General features: G+C 35.8%; 1 protein-coding gene across 1 annotated transcript; it reads left to right on the top strand.

The window, feature by feature from the left end:
* Nucleotides 1-200: 200 nt before the first annotated feature.
* On the top strand, nucleotides 201-19,520 carry LOC308682615 (palmdelphin-like). Its single transcript, XM_081352446.1, has 9 exons — nucleotides 201-422; nucleotides 9,006-9,057; nucleotides 11,659-11,739; nucleotides 12,085-12,215; nucleotides 14,291-14,405; nucleotides 14,720-14,744; nucleotides 14,837-14,956; nucleotides 16,565-17,491; nucleotides 19,361-19,520. Exons 2-9 carry the CDS (start codon nucleotides 9,013-9,015, stop codon nucleotides 19,384-19,386), a joined length of 1,470 nt encoding a protein of 489 aa, XP_081208572.1. The 5' UTR covers nucleotides 201-422; nucleotides 9,006-9,012; the 3' UTR covers nucleotides 19,387-19,520.
* The last annotated feature ends 1,988 nt before the right edge of the window (nucleotides 19,521-21,508 follow it).

Here is a 21,508-nt window from a genome sequence, read left to right as displayed (position 1 = left end):
CTGATCTCTCTCTCTCTCTCTCTCTCTCTCTCTCTCTGTGTGTGTGTGTGTGTGTGTGTGTGTGTGTGTGTAGGCACAGTGTGTAGCAGTTGTACGTGGGCTAACACATGGTAGAGCAGCCCGGCTCTGACAGCTCGAGAGCAGAGAGAGAGGATGAAGAAGAGGGAGGGAGATAGAGAGAGAGCGAGTGATAGCATGACAGAAAGCGAGGGAATCAGAGAGTTAAAGAGAGAGAGAGACAGCGAGAGGGGGCAGCCTGCCAGTGAATGGTAACACAGGATCAACCCTCAGCCTACAGTACCTGCACTTGAACACACACACGCACACACACACTCATTACACACTCATGCAACCATGCTGGAAGGAACAGACTGAATTCCGGTCAGCGCTTCCCAACTAAAACCATCAGCAGAAGATAACTGGTGAGCATTGCTCTCTTCCTTTTGTTTGTGATTGTGATTAAATATTGTCTGTTTAGTGTAATTCAGCTTGCTATTTTCCTTCTAAATGTTATTTGCTGCCTGTCACTTAACAATCTGTTAGTACTTATGCTTGGTTAACTGGTTAGCTCAGTTGTGTTCAGGTACTTGCTCTGTATGTTTTTGTTGTGTTCAGTGTGAAAAAGCGCTGGGGGGTCCATTGATTCGTAAGCTTTTAATTCCCCTAAGCTTGCCTTTTTTTGCCCGCTGTCCTGGCTGGACGCCGGTAGGTCCGTAAAGCCTTTGTGAACTGATTTAATGGGGTCTGACTTTTAGACTGCCAGTTTGCTGTTGTGTGTCAAAGCATCAGGAGGCTTATGGCGTCATTGTGTTGGCATCACCCTAGCCGGGGACACCCTCTTCTCTCTCAACTCACCACAGAGTGACAGGAAGTCTTGTATAGTCTCGTACCTGCGAACGGTACACACACATGGAAAACCACAAGGGGGGAGAGAGAGGCTTTGCTTCTCTCTTCCACCCACATATATGAATCAGACTGCATGCGAATATTCTAGCACACCACGTCCATACACATATGATTTAGTCTGTCGGTATTTCATGATGAAGGTTACTTATAAAACCTGTGTAGTTCACTTGATACACAGCACTGTCTGATTGGTTACTAAAAGTGTTTAAGTAATTATAATGTTCAGTCAGCTGGTTGTTATTGCAAAATAAATTCTGGCAGGATGATCAGGACCCCATCATTAAGGCACATAGACTTGCGGTTTATTTTGTGATAATGACTATGTGATAATGGTTGATTGTACACTATCATCTTAGGGCTACTTACCAGTTTTTGTTAAAAATATTTATAATAAATCAAGTTTGATTTGAAATTACAATATTGTATTAGGAAAGAGACCACAGTGTGATACTAGAGAGATGAAAGTAGTCTGTTTTTTCATAAACAAGTAATAGATTTTGCATTTAAAAAATAAAAATAAACATGAAAATGTATATTTTAAAGTTAAAAATTAAGTTTTAAACAATACAGGTTAGTGAATGGTAATGCAACTACATTGACTATATCTATTTGAATACATCTAATTCACAACATTTTTTTAATAGTCTACTACTTTTACCAGGATTTTTTTTTTTCTTGAGTTGCTTGTTGAGTTTTTGAGAGGAAATCAGTTGCCAGTAATGATCAGTTTTAATGTTTAACCCTTATTTTCACTGTACTGTTTTGTGCATGTCCAAAAAAACATAGTAAACTCAGGGTACTTTTCAAGGTATTACCATAAAATATATACTCTGATATACACCACAGTACCATTTACAGTATATTACAGGGTAAATTAATATAGTAAACAGTCAGGCAGTACCATGGTACAGTACAAAGTACCCTGGTAATACCATCTGATACCATCACTGAACCACAGTGTCGCACTTTAACTTCAAAATCTGCAACGCAATAACTAAAAAATGTCCTAATCCTGCTGTGATCACAGCAAACAGCCTCTCAGCCACAGTCACAGCTCAGAGATCAAAGGTTTTCATGGTGCATGATATAATACCGATCAAACACGCTCTTATAGCGGCCCGATGTCCCTCGCTCAAATTCAGTCTAGAGACAGACACCTATAATCTCCAGTCTCTAATCTAATCTCTAATGGTTTAAAAGTCAAATTATTTAGGGTCTGCAGCCTTTAATGTGTGGAAAACTAATTCCTTACACCACCAATTTCACTTATCAAAACTGCTGTTCTTATTTCAAAACTTGTAACAGTATATGCGGCACATTATATTATCTATGTTATAAAAAAGTATTACACAGATCTCTGGAATACTTCATTCTGATTGGCCAATTGCAACATTCTACTGTCAAATATTTCTGTATAATAACCCTTAGATTTACATCTAATTATTGCCATGACTTCAATTTAACTTCAACTTCAATTTAATTTAGATTTATGGTATATAAAGAGATCCCATGGCAAAACTCATTAATATTAGTTTTAAAAATCAATTCATTAAAATTTTAAATATTAAGTCAAAGAAATTTCTGTAGTGATTAGTGAATATATTTTTCTTCTAAAATTATATATGTAATATACGTAATAAAATTATATCCATATAGACATTTCTATGACTTTTTAAGTTAATAGTTTTCATGATTTGAAAATGTTAGTAAATCATTATCCATTATATCCATTAATCACTAAAATTCATGAAAATTTATATTTTATATCACAGTGAATATATTTTTAATATCTTAATTAATTAATTTAATTTAACTAAAACTATAAAAATAAATTGTATTTAAATAAAAATTAACTGAAATAAAATTAAATAAAATTAAATAAAAAAAGTAAACTTATTTTATTTCAGCTATAGTTGCCAAGGCATAATTTCTTATCTCCATTATGTGTAACTTGATGTACTAAAATAACTAATACTAAAATAAAAAAGTAATAAAACTATATATCTAATTCAAATAAAATCTGATTCAAAATATTAATAAAACTATTGATGATATTCAATGGTACTATAACAAAAATAATATCTTCCTAGAAATAAATTAATATCTGAAAAACAAAAACAGAAAAACCATAAAAACATTTATATCTACTCAATAAAATAGTAAATATTTTTTTTTTTCAGTTATACTCAGCTCGAAAATATTTCATTGTCTAGAAATTGTAGAAATAATAGTACAATCAACTTCCTTAAAAATCCTAATCCTATCATTATGAACAACTGGAAAAATTAAAAGGTGGGAACTCCATATATATCGACACATAAGTGTTGCTATCTACTATCACTGTACCATGCTGCCACCACAGTATTTTTTAGGTACCTGCTTGTGAGTCATGCAATCAGAGAGATGGAAATAGAAGATGAGAGGAAGAAAGAGAGCAGTTGGCATGGTTTGGAGGAGGAGAGGGGTGTATGTCTTAACAGCTGATGGATCTCAGAACTCAAGAGAGGTCGGGGGCCAGCGTTTGCCTGACTGTCCAGCACTGTCAGTCCAGCCGTGAGACGAACCCTATTTTCTGGCAGTGAGAACCAGCGTGGGCAGAACTAACTAGCATGACCTTCTCCTGTTTGTCGCCACACTGGGTGTCCTAATTCCCTCACTGAACCCTGCCAGGCTGCTGTAATCTGAGCTGACTGAAGCAGAGAGGAATGATAATGCATCGGAATTCTGGATGCAGGAATTAGAATTCCAGTTCTGTGGATCTAAAGTGCTTCGGAACATTAAACTGGGAGACATTTATATGCAGAAGCTTGTGTGGGTGTATGTGAGTCTGTGTATAATATCCTCCCTCTCTCTCGGGATCATTTTTAGCTGGGGCATAATTTATTCTGATTTGTTGCATAAATTAGCTCTATTGTGTGAGCATCTTTCAAACACTGCATTTACAAAATTGAAGAAGTGCAAAAGGAATGTTGTTAGCTTTAAAATCCAGGGGGAAAAGAGTCATTATAAACCAGAAAGTATTTCATGCTGTTGTTGTGCTTGGCGGGTGAGGTATTTTTAGAGCGAGGACAGAGAAAGAGGTCAGATTAAACACAGGTGAACATCAGTTTCCTGACCTGCCCTGTATAACTACAATACTACAACTAACCTGACTGTGAGCTCATTATTTTACCATGAATGAAACTAAGGCTTTCATCATGTCAATTAAGCGAGCTGTAGCTCTTCTTTGACAGTATATGTTTCCATCACCCTGTTTTTATGCTCATTTTGAAGTATCACATCAGAAACATGTAATGGAAACCCCAAACTTCGGGAAAAAAAATCCCTTAATTTGCAAAAAAGTTTTTACGCTCGCTTGATGTGGTTTTTGACTTGTGCGAAAAAGAGTTAATGCGAATCATGGGAGATGAAAATGCTTAGCGAACATTAAACCCACGTGACTAATCGGCTGTTTCCGCTGATGGTGTTTTATTTACTGTTGGTTACTACCAATACCACTGTCATCCACTCGAACAACTTGATGGAAACGCACCTAATTCGCATTTGTTTGATTTTTTATTTATTTTTTTGCTAACTTTGAAAAGATTCCCTTTATGTTTGGATGGAAACCCAGCTCATAATGTATCTTACATTGATCTTAATAATGAATAGTTCAGCCTTGAAACTCTAAAATGAATACACTAAAGGACCGTACACACCGGGACAAATATCGGCGCGCGTTATTCGCCAGCGTTTTTCAACGCATTTTTTGTGTTCACACCCAAGCGATTTTCGCTGACGATGAGCCGAGTTAACATGCAAATTCATTCTCTGACATTAGATGGCGCTTAATACCTCTTTTTCTCTTTTATCAAGATTTTTGTAGTCGCTGTCGCATTTGTCACAGTTCTTTATGTTCCGACACCAACGAGACCAGCAGCTCTACATTCATCTTGCCTTGCATCTTCCTCGTCTTATTTCTTCCCGGCAGTGTTTAGACGCTACTCGGCATATATCTTCTTCGCCGTTACGTATGTGTGCTCGGCAAGACCGTTTTGTGTTTGAGCGCCCCCAAGTTGTGTTTTACTGTAACTTCAGAAGCTCCAGATACGTGAGCAAAAGCGCCAATCTCATTGGTCGGATAGTTTTTGTCGCGGCGCGTCAAACCAAAAAAATGAACCCGAGGCGTTTTTTAAAAAATGACGCTTTTACGCGTGGCGTTTTTCGCACACTCACATTGGCGCCCTTTGTTTAGTCACGAGACGTTAAACGTCGGCGAATATCGCGTGCGAAATTCGTCCCGGTGTGAACAGGCCTTAAGTCTGCCTGCTATGCAAATTCTTATTTTACCCCTCCTCCTCCCCAGCACCACCTGCCTAGACAAAGAGAGTAAAAAGAAGACAGTATGCCTTTTATTTTATTTTAAAAATTGTGACTTTTAGCCATATACTGAATCTGTTAGCTTTGATGCCATCTATGACTGTGTACTCCTGAACGTTGTCAATCAACTTTTCAATTTTAGACTAATTTAAAATATTCATGAAATGTATTTTTTGTTCATTCATGAAATGTATGTACTTTATTTCATAATTCCCATACTTCAATTTGTTATTTAGAGCTTTGATTACCTAGCCTAATAATACAGTTAAATTAGTTGGTGTGTCCTAACTTTTAATTAGTAGTGTAATGCTTGTTCTTGTCCAGAAAAACACACTATTTACCATGTTCAAAATACTATGCAGAGTATTTGTTAGTAAAAGCAGAAAGCAGTTGCTGTATATACTTTATTTAATGTTTGTTTAAAAAAGAATCTCTTTTTTTAAGTGCATCAATTGACTGTCTGTTTGGCTAAGCTTTAATGCAAAATATTTATTTGGTTCTAATTAATTCTAATGCTTATGTTTTTCTAAGTGCTGAAAGGGTATGTGAGGACAGGGACGTCTCTGATTGCACATTCTAACAAAACCTGATGCACTAATATCTGTAAATGCATCTCTCTCTGCCATACTACTTAATCTGCATCTTAAATTAGTGAGGCATCTTGTTAAGCGGTGAGACATTTAAAGGCATGATGGGTCATCAGGGGAAATGTCATTTTTGATTGTGAGTTCTTGGTTCCTTTGAGAATCTACAGGGGAACTGACTTCATGTGTTAAGGTCACTAACTGCATTTAGATTTAAAAACAAAATAGTGCCTGTTTGCTTTGTTGTAGATCTATTTGTTAGATAGCGTCAAGGGTGTCAGAAATGTGTACAGTCACCAGTCAGAGAGGATGGGTGCAATCTGAGCAGGCATTACACTTAGTGCAGGATGTTAGTCACATTGATGTCAGATGGATCCTCATCAGAGACAACACACATTTTCAGGACTGTTTGTTTTTAAGAAAGGGACAAGCCTGACATTTTAAACCAAAGACCACATGTGACAACGCTTAGCAGTTAGCACACTCTGTCCATGTCGCAATGGGCTTTACTGTTTGAACTCTTCACCTGTCAGATGGAGCATAGGTCACATTTCAGCCAGGGAGAGAGGGGCACAACCAGGAAATATAGCTTTTTTCAAGTTTGTAAAGGATTTGGCCCCATGAAATCTACAATTGTGACTTTTAGCCCATATGTGTTAGCTTTGAAGCCAGCCATAGGCTACGTACTCCTAAAAGTTGAACATCAACTTTTCAATTTTAGAAAAATAAAAAATATCCAGTATCTACTATAGAATTTTTTTTATTGTTATTATTTTTATTTTATTTTATTACTTCTTCCTATAAATTAGCTTTGATTACTTAAAGCATAATTCCGGTATTTAGCACTTTGAGTCTCTTTTCTGGTTTGTTGGATGAACTAGAGTGGTGGACACAGACATTTTGACGATGGGTCCTGTCTCGACTTTTGGACTCGTTTAGAATCGCCTTTGACCCAATTTTTTTACAGTCTATGCTTTGACCGCTTCAGAGTGGCTGGCTACGGGCATGCACGAACATGTCCTTAAAACAACCCTTAACGTTCGTTTTCAAAACTGTGTAACTCACCTGGTTAGTGCTGGTGTTGGTTGATGATTAAAAACAAGTAGCGTAGCGAAATACAGTTTATGTCGTGTTTTATTAGGCATTTTGTAAAATCCCATTGATTTCTGTGTGTTGGATGACTCATTGCTCGTTGATATTACTGCGCTTCAGACTCAAATGTCGAGCGGAAGTTTATGCGCGGTTGTGAGGTATCTGAAAAAATTGTTCCACTATACCAAATAAAACGGATTGAAATCATGCACTGCGCCGATATATTTGTTTTTAATCATCAACGAACACCACTAACCACTCGGTGAGTTACACAGTTTTGAAAACGAACGTTAAGGGTTGTTTTAAGGACATGTTCGTGCATGCCCGTAGCCAGCCACTCTGAAGCGGTCAAAGGCGATTCTAAACGAGTCCAAAAGTCGAGACAGGACCCATCGTCAAAATTTCTGTGTCCACCACGCTAGTTCATCCAAAACAAACCAGAAAAGAGACTCAAGTGCTAAATACCGGAATTACCTTTAAAATTGACCTTTTAAATTGTATTTCGGAAATTACTCGCCTATTTCAATATTCCTCACCAAAACGTCCTGTATCAATAGGAAATATGTTAACATAGGAAAAAAAAAACTTTTGGGGGTGACATTTTATATCACACCTGTGTTTCTGAGCAGATCACAGGGCCTCAGAGGGTTCGGTCATTCACGTGTGTTTCATAACCACATGTCGTTATCTGAATGCCATTTAACCTTGCAGTCCACCTGTGACAACAGAGTGTATATCTTGCTGACCATGTGTTTATTTCTGTACAAAGGGGATGAGGTCTGTCTTCAGTGGGCTATTCTTAACCCAACAACTTTTGCTTTGCAAGTCCAAACATCTGAGAAATGGCCTTGCATGAAATTCAAGATACATGACATCAATACTGCACTGAACAAATACAAAGCAGATATTTACAGAAATGGTTTGTCTCACTGTGCTCAGCTCCATCTCTTGATAAATAAACTTGATAAATTGATATCATGCACCAGAGATTATATAAAGCTGAAATTACATTTTATTGTGCAGAGAAAGATTTGGCAATAGGGAAACCTGTTCGGAAACCATAGTTGTGTTTGCTAATTTAAATAATAATAATAATTATTAGAATAATACGAAGTAATGCTATTTTAGGAGGGCTCTTTTGATCATCTAGCAAATACAATAATATCCTAGTGATCTTATCACATGTTCTAAAAGTTCCAAGACATCATAGCAATGCCGTAGCAACTCCCTGGCAACCACCTACAACACTTTAGCATCATAGCGGCACACACAAGTGCCATTTTCTTCAGGAAATGTAAAATTTCTTTTGCAATTTCTTTTGATGCCACTATTTTTATTATTATTTGGTGCAGCAATTACACAGTCTTCATTTAATATATATTTTTACATACTGCATCATCAGAAGTTGCACTTAACGCAACCTCTTCTGTTAAGTGGAAGCTAAATGACCCCAGGTTGTATTTATCTATTATTTATTGACATGAGACATTATGTTACTCTGTCCCATGGGCAAAGCACTCCACGTGGAGATATCTGACACATGAAGTGTCAAAGAGTGACATGCTAGCTATGCAAGTTATGGTTAGCTAGCACATCATGGATAGAAACAACCCCCACACACACACACACACACACACACACACACACACACACACACACACACACACACACACACACACACACACACACACACACACACACACACACACCCTTTTGTACATCTTTCATCTTTTATCTGCTCATTCATCCTGCAGGCAGAGAGATAGTGGGTGAAAGAGCCCCCAACAAGTCTTCCTTCCTTTCCTCCAGCTTTGACGCCCACCATCAAGTCTCCCCTACCAAAACTTCTCTCATGCCAACCCACATGTGCCAATCAAAGCTTGTTACCAACCTGTTATAGTCTTCTAGACAGACATTGACGGAGGGTTGTTAGTGAGAATAGGTTGTTTATCTCTCTCTCTCTCTCTCTCTCTCTCTCTCTCTCTCTCTCTCTCTCTCTCTCTCTCTCTCTCTCTCTCTCTCTCTCTCTCTCTCTCTCTCTCTCTCTCTCTCTCTCTGTGTCAGGAGCATAATGGAGGAGGAAACCCTGCTGCGAGAGAGACTGCAGGCTATAACAGTGAGTATCAGCAGGGCCGGTTCTAGACATTAGGAGGCCCTAGGCAAAATTCATGTTGGAGGCCCCCCACCCCCAATAAAAAAACACTTGAAACAAATATGATTCCTAACCTTTTTATTTATACAACATTTAATTTTAAAAGCAGTATATTTTTACTTACACAGTACATAAGTTTGGACACATTACTATTTTTAATGTTTTTGAAAGAAGTCTCTTATGCTCATCAAGCCTGGATTTATTTGATCAAAAATACAGAAAAATAATATAGTGAAAATAGTTAAAATTTTAAATAATGGTTTTCTATTTTACTATACTTTATATTTCTGTGATGCAAAGCTGAATTTAGTGCCACGTGATCATTCTGATTTATTATGTTAGAAATGGTGCTTAATATTTATTTTATAACCTGTGATACTTTTTTTCAGGATCTTTGATTATTAAAAAGTTGTTTTAAAAAAGTCTTCACTGTCACTTTTTATATATTTAACACATCCTTGCTGAATATTCCTGTTTTTTTTTCTCTGTATTTTTGATCAAATAAATGCAGGCTTGTAGAGCATAATAATAAACTTCTTTCAAAAACATTAAAAATAGTAATGGGTCCAGACTTTTACCGGTACTGTATGTACATATTAATCAAACTTTATCTAAGGTAATCTCTTTTTTGTTTAATGAAGATGTTATTGTTGTTGTTGTTATTTTGCTGTTTTATTCAATTTATTCACAGTTCCAGAATCCCACTTCAGTAGATGAGCATAAGTGATTTTATATTGCATTGCTACCTTAAATATGCTATACACAAATCAAGTGGAAGAGAAAGACACGATCGCTACTGAGCAGAAAAAAATATATAAAGTGATATTATTGGCGTAATGTCAGGAATCTAATCATCAGCAGAATTTAGAAGATAGACCCATAGATATGAGATCCTTTATTTGAAACATTTAAAAATGTTGTAGTGTGTTGGCTTTTTAACTTAGAATACAGACGTCTTGTCTTTTAATTGTGTAGCTTTTTTACTAGTCAGCTCCCGACGCGATGTTATTCATTGTACGCGCAAATTCAAAGCGTCGCGTCTTGGGCACGTTACGCTCGCGCTCTTTTAAACTCGCAATAAAGCGGTGAATGATTTTTCCAGAAATGACGCTGATCTACAGTACAAGTTTATATTTAGAATACATTGCAATCACTCCAAAATAGATGACGACAACTAACACATCCATGCTGTATGAGATGTGCTTCTTTGTGTGCTTATTAGGCTTTTGCCTCGCAGCATCTAATGGATGCGTTCTTTACACATACTTTCAGAAGCCGGCACCCGCTTTGTAACGGACACATTAATTGGTTTAACTGTAGTAATGTAACAGTCTATGGTTAAGATAAACATCGTCACTATTTTTAGTTAATAAATAAATATTGAAATAAATTGTAGATAGGACATTTGTACATTTTTTTTTTTTTTTTGTCCCTCTGTCTGGGCCCCATCCCGCCAATCGGGCCCTAGGCACGTGCCTAGTTTGCCTTTGCGTTAATCCGGCTCTGAGTATCAGGCTGTTCTTTTTGGTTTTGTGGAACGGAGAATCGAGGTTTTATATTGGCAAGGGAAATATTATCACATTATATATTGTTATTTGGCTTTGGTGTCAAGTTGGTAATCACAAAACCTTTCTAGGTGTTTGAAACGTGTATATAACAGATGAATTTTTCTCCGTTATGTCTGGTAACCTTGATAAGGTGAGAGTTTTTAGTGTGTCATTTAAATAAAAGCACTTAATCCCAGAATTATAGTCTTAATACTTTTTGTGGCCTTGATGATATGAACCACACAACCATTAACTTTTTCCCTGCCGGAATTTTTGTGACCGGCAGCATTTTTTATAATTTTCTCAAAATTTTGATGGCCCCCAGAATTTTTGTATGAATATCTGAACATTCAATATATCAAAACAAAGAACAGAGTCTCTACTTTTAAACAAACAAACATTACGTTTTATTCTAGCTTTTTGAACACTTGAATGCGAGTAAGTTTCATTTAAAAAAGCAACATTTTGAACTTAAAGCTGAGAAAATCTCATTTTTTTTTTTTAAGACTTCAAAGCAATGCTTTTATCACTTGTTTTGTGCTTCTTTTTTGCATGTGTTTTGATCTGGAGATTCAGAACTCTTTCAGAAGATGTGTTATAGCGCCCCCTACCGTATAACTAGAAAAGCTAGAAAATTCCATCAATGGCGGCGAAAGAGTTAATGGCCAGACAACAAATCAGAGAGATTAATCCATGTATATCAGTTTCTGTCAGTACTGTATGTGAACTCCATCAAAGAACATTCAGAGCATATATGGAGATATCTGTCCATGTGTTATTTCTGTCCACACACAGCCTTTGAGCTGTTCATTTTATATATGAAGTCATAGTTTATTAGAGAGTTAAAAATAATGCTGCAAAGCCTCCCTCTCAAAAAGACTATATTAGTTCTCTCCCCATGCATGCTTGTGTTAATAGCAAGACGTGAAACAACAAAAGAGCATGGGGTCAAGGTGAAACTGAAAAAGGTTTAGGATCTTATTATACTTTACATAGTATGACTCTGTTTTCTCATCAGGACAAAAGAAAAATCCGAGAGGAGATAGAAAAGAAACGAAGGAACACTGAAGAAGAGAAATTAAAGCTACAATATCTAAAGGTATGTGCTGTTATGTAATTAAATCTCTCTGTCTCTCTCTCTCTCTATATATAGAGAGAGATAGAGAGAGATATATGTATTTGTAACTTAAATATTTAAGAATACAGAATTTACTATTATTAAAACATATTCCAATAAGTATTCAAATAGTATATCAAAGTATATCAAAAGGTGAATAGTTCAATTAATGTTTACATTTGTTATGTCTAATGATCATTATATTATTGCAACAGATTGTGTTTGCATTTTGTGATTTTATTATATTAATTTACAACACTGTAATGTAAAGAATAAAAGTCAATTATCCTGATACAACATGCTGTGTTGCTTTCTTTGCACGAACAGAAAAAAACTCTACGAGAACAATGGCTGATGGATGGATTGAGCACCCAGAGCGAAGAGGAGCAAGAATCTGTGAAGGCCCAGACTGAAGATTTCCAACAAAAGACTAAACTCCTGCAGAGCAATATCGACAGGTACTCTCTACAAATAAAAAGTGAAAAAAAAGTTTGTACGCTATCACTAATGGTTTGCAAGGTTCTCGACTTCCTGATTGTGAGAACTAAGCAATTGGATTATTCCTGTTTAACCACTGTGATGGGCTTTCAGTGTTAGCCAAGGTTCAGACAGATAGACCTCACTCACAGTATTACATAAACTGTCTACTTACACAACCCGTCTTGGCAGTGAGAGCCTGTTGACTTACGACAAGCTTTGTCTGGAAAAAAAACAACAATCATTATGCAGGAGGTCATACCTGGCGCAGGAAGCATGACTAACACAACAAAAGGACGAAATAACTGAGGAAAAATCTTTTTCAGATAGAAAATGAACCGCTCTCAAGTTACCATAAGCTGCAATACAGTATATCTGTGAAACACTCTCTGCCTGGTTTCTCCATGTGGAGCTTTATTTAGATGGAATGGAAGTTTGCTTTCAAGAAGTTGTTAAGGTTGATTTAAAGGACTCAAATCTCCAAAGAGCGCTCTCAAATAGACTCTTCAATATGATGGCTGCAGTTTAAACCAGTTGGATTAAGAGCAAAAGAAGCAATCAGATGAAAATCTCCACAATCACAGGACAGAGGTGGCTGGTCATTTCATGTTAGTTATCTTGGCGTATAGGTTCATGGCCTCGCTCAAAACATAAATGAGGGTATACATTCTGAAACTAAAAACTCATTTTTTGATATCATCAGCTCTCTGCACATGCCATAGGCTTGAGGAATGTTAAAGATTGAACAATACCGAAACATTACACAAGGAGGTGCCATTATATAGAGTGATTTTCATGAAATCAGGTTACTTCAAAAAGGTCTGAAACATTTTTTTATACATTTGTTACTATATATATATATATATATATATATATATATATATATATATATATATATATGAAATAAAATAAAAAAATAAAATAAACTACTGAATTAGATTACATATATGGATAATGTGCCATAATGGTGAAGCTCTCGTTCAAAAGAAAATGGAGCTACTTGTTTTGTTTAAATCTTTTTTTATTATATTATATTATATTATATTATATTATATTATATTATATTATATTATATTATATTATATTATATTATATTATATTATATTATATTATATTATATTATATTTATGTACAATGTATCTTTTTTAGTGTTATTCTGAAATGTTTGTGTACAATCCCTTTGCAATATATAAATATAACACACACACACACACACACACACACACACACACACACACACACACACACACACACACACACACACACACACACACACACACACACACACACACACATATATATTTATACAGTATATATATATATATATATATTATACAAATTGAAGTGGTTTGCACTACAAAAATTAAAGACATAGTTTACCAAACATTTTTTATTCTGTCATCATTTCCTCATGTAGAACAAAACTTTTATGACTTTATTTATATGACTTTTATTTTTTCTGTGAAACACAAAAGAAGACCAAGGTTTTTTTTTTTGGTCCATACTATGAAAGTAGGTTGTATTCAGTGTTTTGGACCTCTTTGACTTTCATTGTGTGGACAAAACCATTTAAAACATTTTCAAAGTTGAAAAAGTTTTGTGTTCTACAGAATAAATGAAGTCAGATTTGGATCGATATGAGGGTGATGAAATCATGACACAATTTTCATTTTTGGGTGAACCTCGCATTTAAGTAAAAATATTATGTTGCATTATTTCATCTACATATAACTTAATTGAAAAATAAGCTAAATTATATAAGTAAAGCACCTTTATTTATATAGCACCTTTTAAAGTGCTTTACAGATCATAAATACATGTGTGCATTCTCAGAAATAAAAAAATAAATCAAAGAAAGACCCTAGTGATCAAATGTGTTTTGAGAGACTTGCATAGTGAGTCGATTGCTTGTAGTTTCTCAAGAAGAGAGTTCCATAACTTGGGACTGAAATGACTAAAGGCTGACTCACCCATTTTTAGCTGTGTTTTGACCTGATTACTGGCTTTTAGTGAAAGAGAGTCAAGATATGTAGCAACATTCCCTGCGTCTTTGCAGAATAGAGCTGGAGATTGCGGCTCTGGAGACGCAAGAGCTGGAGATTTCTGCAAAAGAGGAGATTCTTCTGAAACAACTGAAGGAGGTGGAGAAAACTCCAGAGGACGTCATAAAGGTATTGCTTGTGTAATCACTTTAAAAGGCCTGGAGACTCCTTACGGCTTATTACAACACCGAGCCCCTTAAATTGGATCCGCTTTTGAGTTGGGAACTAGGGAAATCACTACAATGCAACATGCTGTGAAGAAGATTCCCCTCGGTTTCAAATTGACGTCAAGATAAAATTGTTTGATGCCAGTTGGTGCTGTGAGAAAAGGATCTGTTTGCATGATATGTGACCTCATGTGATTTGTGTGAAACTTGGTTTTGTTTTATATCTTCAATCAAATCTGGTTTTGGTACTGCGCAAACTACTGTATTTCCCCACAGGAAGTAAACGCAAATATCCTCCCAGGTAAATCAATTTCTTCTTTTTCCTATATTGCTATTTGTAATGCACTTTTCCCTTGACACTTCCTCAACAGACCTTTATGTTGCTTCCTACAGAGCCAGTCCAATACATCTACACTGCTATACCTGATGTCCCGAAGAGCTATACTCCCACAACTAGGAGGAGAAGTGTCGCACCAGGGAAACACAAAACTGACGAAGAGCAGGAGAAAAAAGGTACAACGCAAGGCAACTATTTGCTGATATAATTTAGGATTTCCTGAATATTTTGTTTAGACAGTGCAAACATGTCATCAAACTGTCCACTTCTGTAATTATAGCAATTCAAGGTACATACAGTAAATGCTGTCTTTCATTTTTCATTTATAAACATGAAAAAGATGGTGTCCATGACTGTAATTATGGGCATGACATAGAATTATGAAATCAAGTTAACACCATCTGAACACTGAACAGGATATTGTATATAGATACAGATAGAGACAGAGCGCAACGCGTCATAATCTGAAGACCACGCCCACCAAGGGGAAAACAATCCAACCGTCTCCATTGACTTTGCATTGCGAGAGGCTGCCTCCTTGTCATTTCTTGCTTCTAACAAAAGACAGAATAATGCCTAAAAGCTGCTATGTGACAAGGTGTACAGCAAACAAGCTAAGAAACCCAGAAATAAGTTTTCATAAGCTGTCGACCCCAAAAAACGAGCGTTTGAGGACATAAAAGTGGATAGAGGCTGGAACGAATGGGTAAATTGTGGGATCCTGACACTCAGTATGCACTAAAAATACACCATGTGTGCAGTAAGTTAAACATTTGGTCACTGGTGAGTCAAATGTCCAAATGTCAGTTTTATATATTATATTTCTGTAAGATAAACTATCCTGTGTTGCCGATTACCGTCTCCTCCAGCGGGCGTACCGTACGTTAGTTCTCAGAGTAATGAGACACGTGACGCTCTGTCTCAACAGCCTGTATCCACTTTTATGTCCTAAACACTCATTTTTTGGGGTCGACAGCTTATGAAAACTTATTTCTGGGTTTTTTAGCTTGTTTGCTGTACACCTTGTCACATAGCAGCTTTTAGGCATTTTTCTGTCTTCTGTTAGAAGCAAGAAATGACAAGGAGGCAGCCTCTCGCAATGCAAAGTCAATGGAGACTAAATGCGCTCTGTCTCTATTGCAAGATCACAATTTTTTTATTAAAGCAATAAGCCTCAAGACGCCATGTGTTACTGTGTTTTTTACCACAGGTAAGGGGTATTTTCAAGCACATTAATTATAATAAATAGAATAATTCTTCCAAAATTCTTAACAAAAATGTTAATCAGCACAACTGTTTTCAACATTTATAATAATAAGAAATGTGTCTAAAACAGCCAATCAGAATATCAGAATGATTTCTAAAGGATCATGTGACACTGAAGACTGGAGTAATGATGCTTAAAATTCAGCCTTGCCATCACAGGATTCAATTTTATTTTAAAATATTACATTATAAAATATTCTATATTTTATTATATTCTATATTATATTATTTTAAATTGTCATTTATCAAATAAATGCAGCCTTGGTGAAAGAGAGACTTCTTTCAAAAACATTTAAAAAAATCTTACAAAAACATAAATGTCACCAATCACAAACTTTTGAATAATAATGTATTTTAAATCTTTTGTGTTTTAGATATATTTAAGTCTTTGTTTTTTTGCTAATCAATTTTTTATATATATACATTTATTTAAATGATGGTTCAATTCTTGTTTGTTTTTTTTAATCTCATGATTTGATTCGCAGTGGTTTGTGTTTACCGCTTTTCTTTCCTTTCAGCTACATACACCATGAAGATCAGTGTGGAAAAAGATCTCCGCACCGGTGAGAGTCACATCCTCTCCACGACCTCCATCGCACCTCTGGATCTTCAACAGCAAGGCATCAAACTTTTTGAAGATGGGCGGAAATCTGTCTACGCCTTGCCACCTGATGGCCAGGACTCCCAGAATGACATGAACGAGATGAGCCCTCTTGAAGTAGAGGAACTTCTGATGAAAGCCTCGGAGAAGAAAGTCCCATCAGATGTGGAATACCACGAACCTGTGTTTTCAAGCCCATTCAGTCGACCTACAACCCCTCAGAGGACAGAAAGAGGTTACATCAGTCTTCATGGCCTTCAGATGCCCAACAAGAACCAGAGTCCTTTTCAGGCTGAGAAATGTACCAAACAAGAAGCTCTTTACATTCCAACCACTAAAACCAACCAGTATTTGGAAACCAACCAACCAGCTCAAAATGGACCATATGCTAACAATGACTACAGCGACATAACCAGGATCAGCCCAGGATCTTCTCCCATACAGGAGTGTGAGGAACAGCTTCGGATAACTCCAACGGCAGACTCCGGGCTGGGATTCGGACGGTATTCCCCTCTGAATCCGAAGGAAGACTCTAGTCTCAACTTTGTGAGCTTACTCCCACCCGAGGTGGAATCCGGTGAGCCTGTTACCATGATCTTCATGGGTTATCAGAATGCTGAATCCGATGAGGAAGATGAAGGAATCCAGGCTGAACTGGTAGTTATTGGTGATGATGATGATGATGATGAAGCTCCTTTGTCGTACCACCCTCTGGGCTACCACAGCAAGATCTTCAAGCCCAACAGTGTAGTGTACCGCTCTGAGATCAGGCCTGGTGCCATCAGAACCTCCGGCTCTGGAAGACACACGTTTGGAAATGAAACTGAAGACCCGATAGCCACAGGTACCATTCGAAGATTGAGGAGACACTTTGGTTTCCAATAACATTTCTTAGTTCCTTACATGTGTTTAATATGTAAATGTACTTTACAATGAGGTTTCATATAAGGGAGAGTTCACCCAAAAATGAAAATTCTGTCATCATTTAAGGTCCGTTCACACCAAGAACGATAATAATAGCATCCACAGCAATGCACAATATTGTTGTGCACTTATTTCATAGCTGCCACTTTAATTGAAGCAAGCTCTTTAAAGCAGAAACGATTTTGATTGGCTGTTAATGTCTTTGTTTATCAGCTGGGAAAAAAAAATCTTTCTAAAAAGTGATTGGACTCTATTCTCATAGTTATCATTATTATAGTTATCGTCCTTCGTTTACCTGAAGATATCTTAGAAAATGTCTTGACAATGGAAGTCAGTGGACTCCAATGTTGTTTGGTTCTTTTAAATATCTTCTATTGTGTTCGACAGAAGAAAGAAAGTCATACAGGTTTAGAACGACATAAGGTTGAGTAAAAGGATGACAGAATATTCAGTTTTGAGTGAGCTATTCCTTTTAATGCATCAGTTATCATGAACATCCACTTTTATAGCATTTATTAATCTCGGTTAATGTTAATTTCTACATTATAAGTATATAAATTAACGTTAGTAAATGTTTTAAGAATAAACAGAAGCTATCAATAAAATATGTATACATTCACATTAACCTAGATTAATAATTTCTTTAAAACAGTTTAGTTTAGTTCATGATACCTAATGTTTTAACTGATGTCGAACCTTACTGTAACTTTCAGAATGCAAAGAAATATCCGGCAGCAAGACTACTAAAAATACTAGACTTTAATGTTTATAATCAACTGAAATATGCTGCATTGTGTTTGGAGCATCCACACATATAGTAATAATATTATATACTACTAATAATAATAATATTAAATAACACAAATGCATGGCATGCATGAAATTAAACTTATTGTTTGTCTTATAACAACTGTCTTGTTTTTATATGAATAATAAAATAATTTCTGCTTTGACATTAACTTGCTGTTGTCATACTTTTTTTGGGACATGAGTAATATAACAAGATTGCTAATCAAACTTTAGTGGCAAAACTTTCCTTACAAAAAATGTACCATGGTAAACCGTTAATGACAAAAAAAAAAAAGCAAACATGAGCTAGTTCAAAAATCCGGTACTTTTAAGACATTACTGACACTGTCAAAAATAATTAAAATACAACAAAATTACAGAAGGAATCAGAAAGGAAAACCCATATTCCTTTATTGTAGTAACAATTTCTGTGGCGGAGACTGTGGTTACCATGGTGAATGTGTGCAATGGCTGATAAAACATAATGGCTTTTAGATATCTTTAGGACATGTTATTCATTTCTTTATTTTGTTTCATTATAGGTTCAGCCGTTTCCGACAGCTAATGTGTGAATTAGCATAGTATTTTTTTCTCTCCTCCAGAGTAATGCACCGTTCCCGTTCATCGGCTATAATTGAGCACTTTGCCCTTGGTTGCTTTTAAGACATTGTGTCTGTTCAAAAGGTCTTTCATAACATCAGCCAAAAAGACAGTTATGTAATAATCCTTGGCTTGCATTACGTAAGGTGCAAAATGAATGCTAAAACCTGCGATGTTCGGCATATTCATTGTTTTTTCTGTTTTGTCATCCCCTCATTTTGGCTCGCCAGTGCAGGGTAAATGTGCTAACTGCAATCCCATCATCCTCTCTATTGACAGATCGCAGACAAATCCATTGATTTCATTGATTGATTGGATTGAACTGGATTTTGATCTATCTATCTAAGCAACTGCATGCAGAATAATATTAATATTAATATTCTTACTGTCTTCTCCACAGCACTGCCAATGAAATGTCTCAGCTGAGAAATACATGTAAGCTCTTCAAAGCAAGATTACAATGCCGGCAGCTTGTACTTGCTGATGAGGATGGAAAGGACTGAGAGACTGATCTGAAAAAAAAAAAAAAAAATCTGCTTATGACATGATTCATATTTGAGTGCCATCATGTTGTACATAATGTTTTTCAGTTGACTGTTATGTAATTTATTTAGCTTTTTGGTAAAGTTTTTTTTCTGTTTTTATTTTTATTTTTTAACAAAGTGATTTTTTCGGTAACACTTTACAATAAGGTCTCATTTGTTAACATTAGTTAATGTATTAACTAACATGAACTAACAGTGAGCAATTCATTTGTTACCGTATTTATTAATATTTGTTAATGTTAGTTAATAAAAAATACATCAGTTATTGTTTGTTCACTGTGCATTAACTAATTTTAACAAATACAACTTTAGATTTCAATCGTGTATTAGTAAATGTTGAAATGGACATTAACTAAGATTAATAAATGCTGAAAATGCTAATGTTATTTATGACTAATTTTATGAAACCTTATTGTAAAGTGTTACCCTTGTTTCTGTCCCCTCCCAAAACCTCCCTTTGCACGGGCAAAGTTTTATGTAAGGTGACTTATTATTATAAATAATATTACATTAAACAAACTTAGTTTTAGCCTATCTTGCCGACATTCACACTCCAAATGTTATTTTCATAATCAGCACTGCCGTCATATTTACATTTACTTACATTTTTTAATTTACCACAATTGTTAAATATCTTAAGGCGCTTTCTGGCAAAAAAAAACATTTTTGACAGGATTTTTTTTTAAACCATAAATCTAACAAAATGAATTATTGAGTTGTAGAACAAGAAAAACAACAGAAAAAATATCTAGTGGGGGTTAAAAAAATCCCGAATTAAATTCGATATATTCTCTCAAAACAAGTTTTAATGTTACGCATTTAGTGAGTTTGTAAATTTATCCTGCTTTGATATTTTTTACAATAAACAAGACAAAAATACTGATTAAGAATATTATTTTTGCCAGTCTAATGTATGTTTACATGACACACATCAAAATAAAAAAAGAAGTGACAAGTGTTTAAACACATTAAACTAAGTTACCTGATCTTAAACTTTATCACTGCATCAGAGCAAAGGGCAGGTTTTTGAGAGGATTGTAATGAACCATATTACGTCATATTCTCTAAAGATGAGAAACCAATTACATGAAACCTTGAGGATATGCTTGATTGACAGAGAGCTTTTAAGAAATTCCTTGTGAAACTGAGTGCGCGTGTCGGAACGGCTGAGGCTGCTCAGCTATTGGCTGTTTCTGGCACATTCAGAGTAAGTCACAGTCTCTGTGGTTACAGAGAAGCAGAGCTTCAGCCAAGACAGAATCGCTGAGCACGTTCCCTGTCCTCCGTCTGCTCATATCACAACAAGGTAGGACACAGAGAACTTTATAAACGGTCAGACTTCTACTTAATGAAAATATATGGGGTGAATGAACTTGTTTAGGTGTCATGCTGTTGGTTTTACATGTAGTTTGTGCTGGATTGCTGTTATGCATTTTTCAGTGGTGCTGTAAAGAATGTGATATTGTTGAGATGCTCTGACAATCAGATGCTGAACTCATTGGGTCTGTGCTAACGTGGTCTAAAGAGACTTGATTTGCTGCAAACAAGAGTGTGAGAGTGTGTGCGCTTGCATGGGGTGATAGGTTTCTGTCTGCTTTTCCGACTGAAACATTTACTGTATTTTATGTCAAACTTAATATTGTTGCATCATAAATGTGAGAAGTGAGATTGCATTGATACTTGATATGTATATTGTTACATTTTTGTAATCTGGCTTTAATGACATCCATGATGTGCATCTTTAAAGCATTATGAATTAAAAATGTCAGTCATATCAATAAAACTCATTATTTTGGGCTTCAAAATTCATCAACGTCCTCTCTAATTTAAACCTGAAGCGTGAAGATGGAACAACGTGAAGCTGTGAAAGTTTAATTAATCCCAGGCTGCTTGTACAAACCTCGAGCACTTCAGAAAACGTGGAATACGAGATCTGAGATGTTGTCAGACAGCATCAGCACTGGGCTTCTCAGCTGAATGTGTGTGTGGGTGTGTGAGTGTGT

The sequence above is a fragment of the Scardinius erythrophthalmus genome, assembly GCF_964197995.2.
Source record: "Scardinius erythrophthalmus genome assembly, chromosome: 22".
Taxonomy (NCBI): domain Eukaryota; kingdom Metazoa; phylum Chordata; class Actinopteri; order Cypriniformes; family Leuciscidae; genus Scardinius; species Scardinius erythrophthalmus.
Note: the sequence above shows the minus strand (reverse complement) of the source record. Positions and strands in the feature narration are given on the sequence as shown.

Coding starts and splice junctions, on each gene's coding strand:
- LOC308682615 (XM_081352446.1), top strand. CDS start 9,013: ATGGAGGAGGAAACCCTGCTGCGAGAGAGACTGCAGGCTATAACA. Junction 14,957..16,564: donor CGAAGAGCAGGAGAAAAAAG/GTACAACGCAAG, acceptor CTTTCCTTTCAG/CTACATACACCATGAAGATC. Junction 17,492..19,360: donor TGAAGACCCGATAGCCACAG/GTACCATTCGAA, acceptor TCTTCTCCACAG/CACTGCCAATGAAATGTCTC.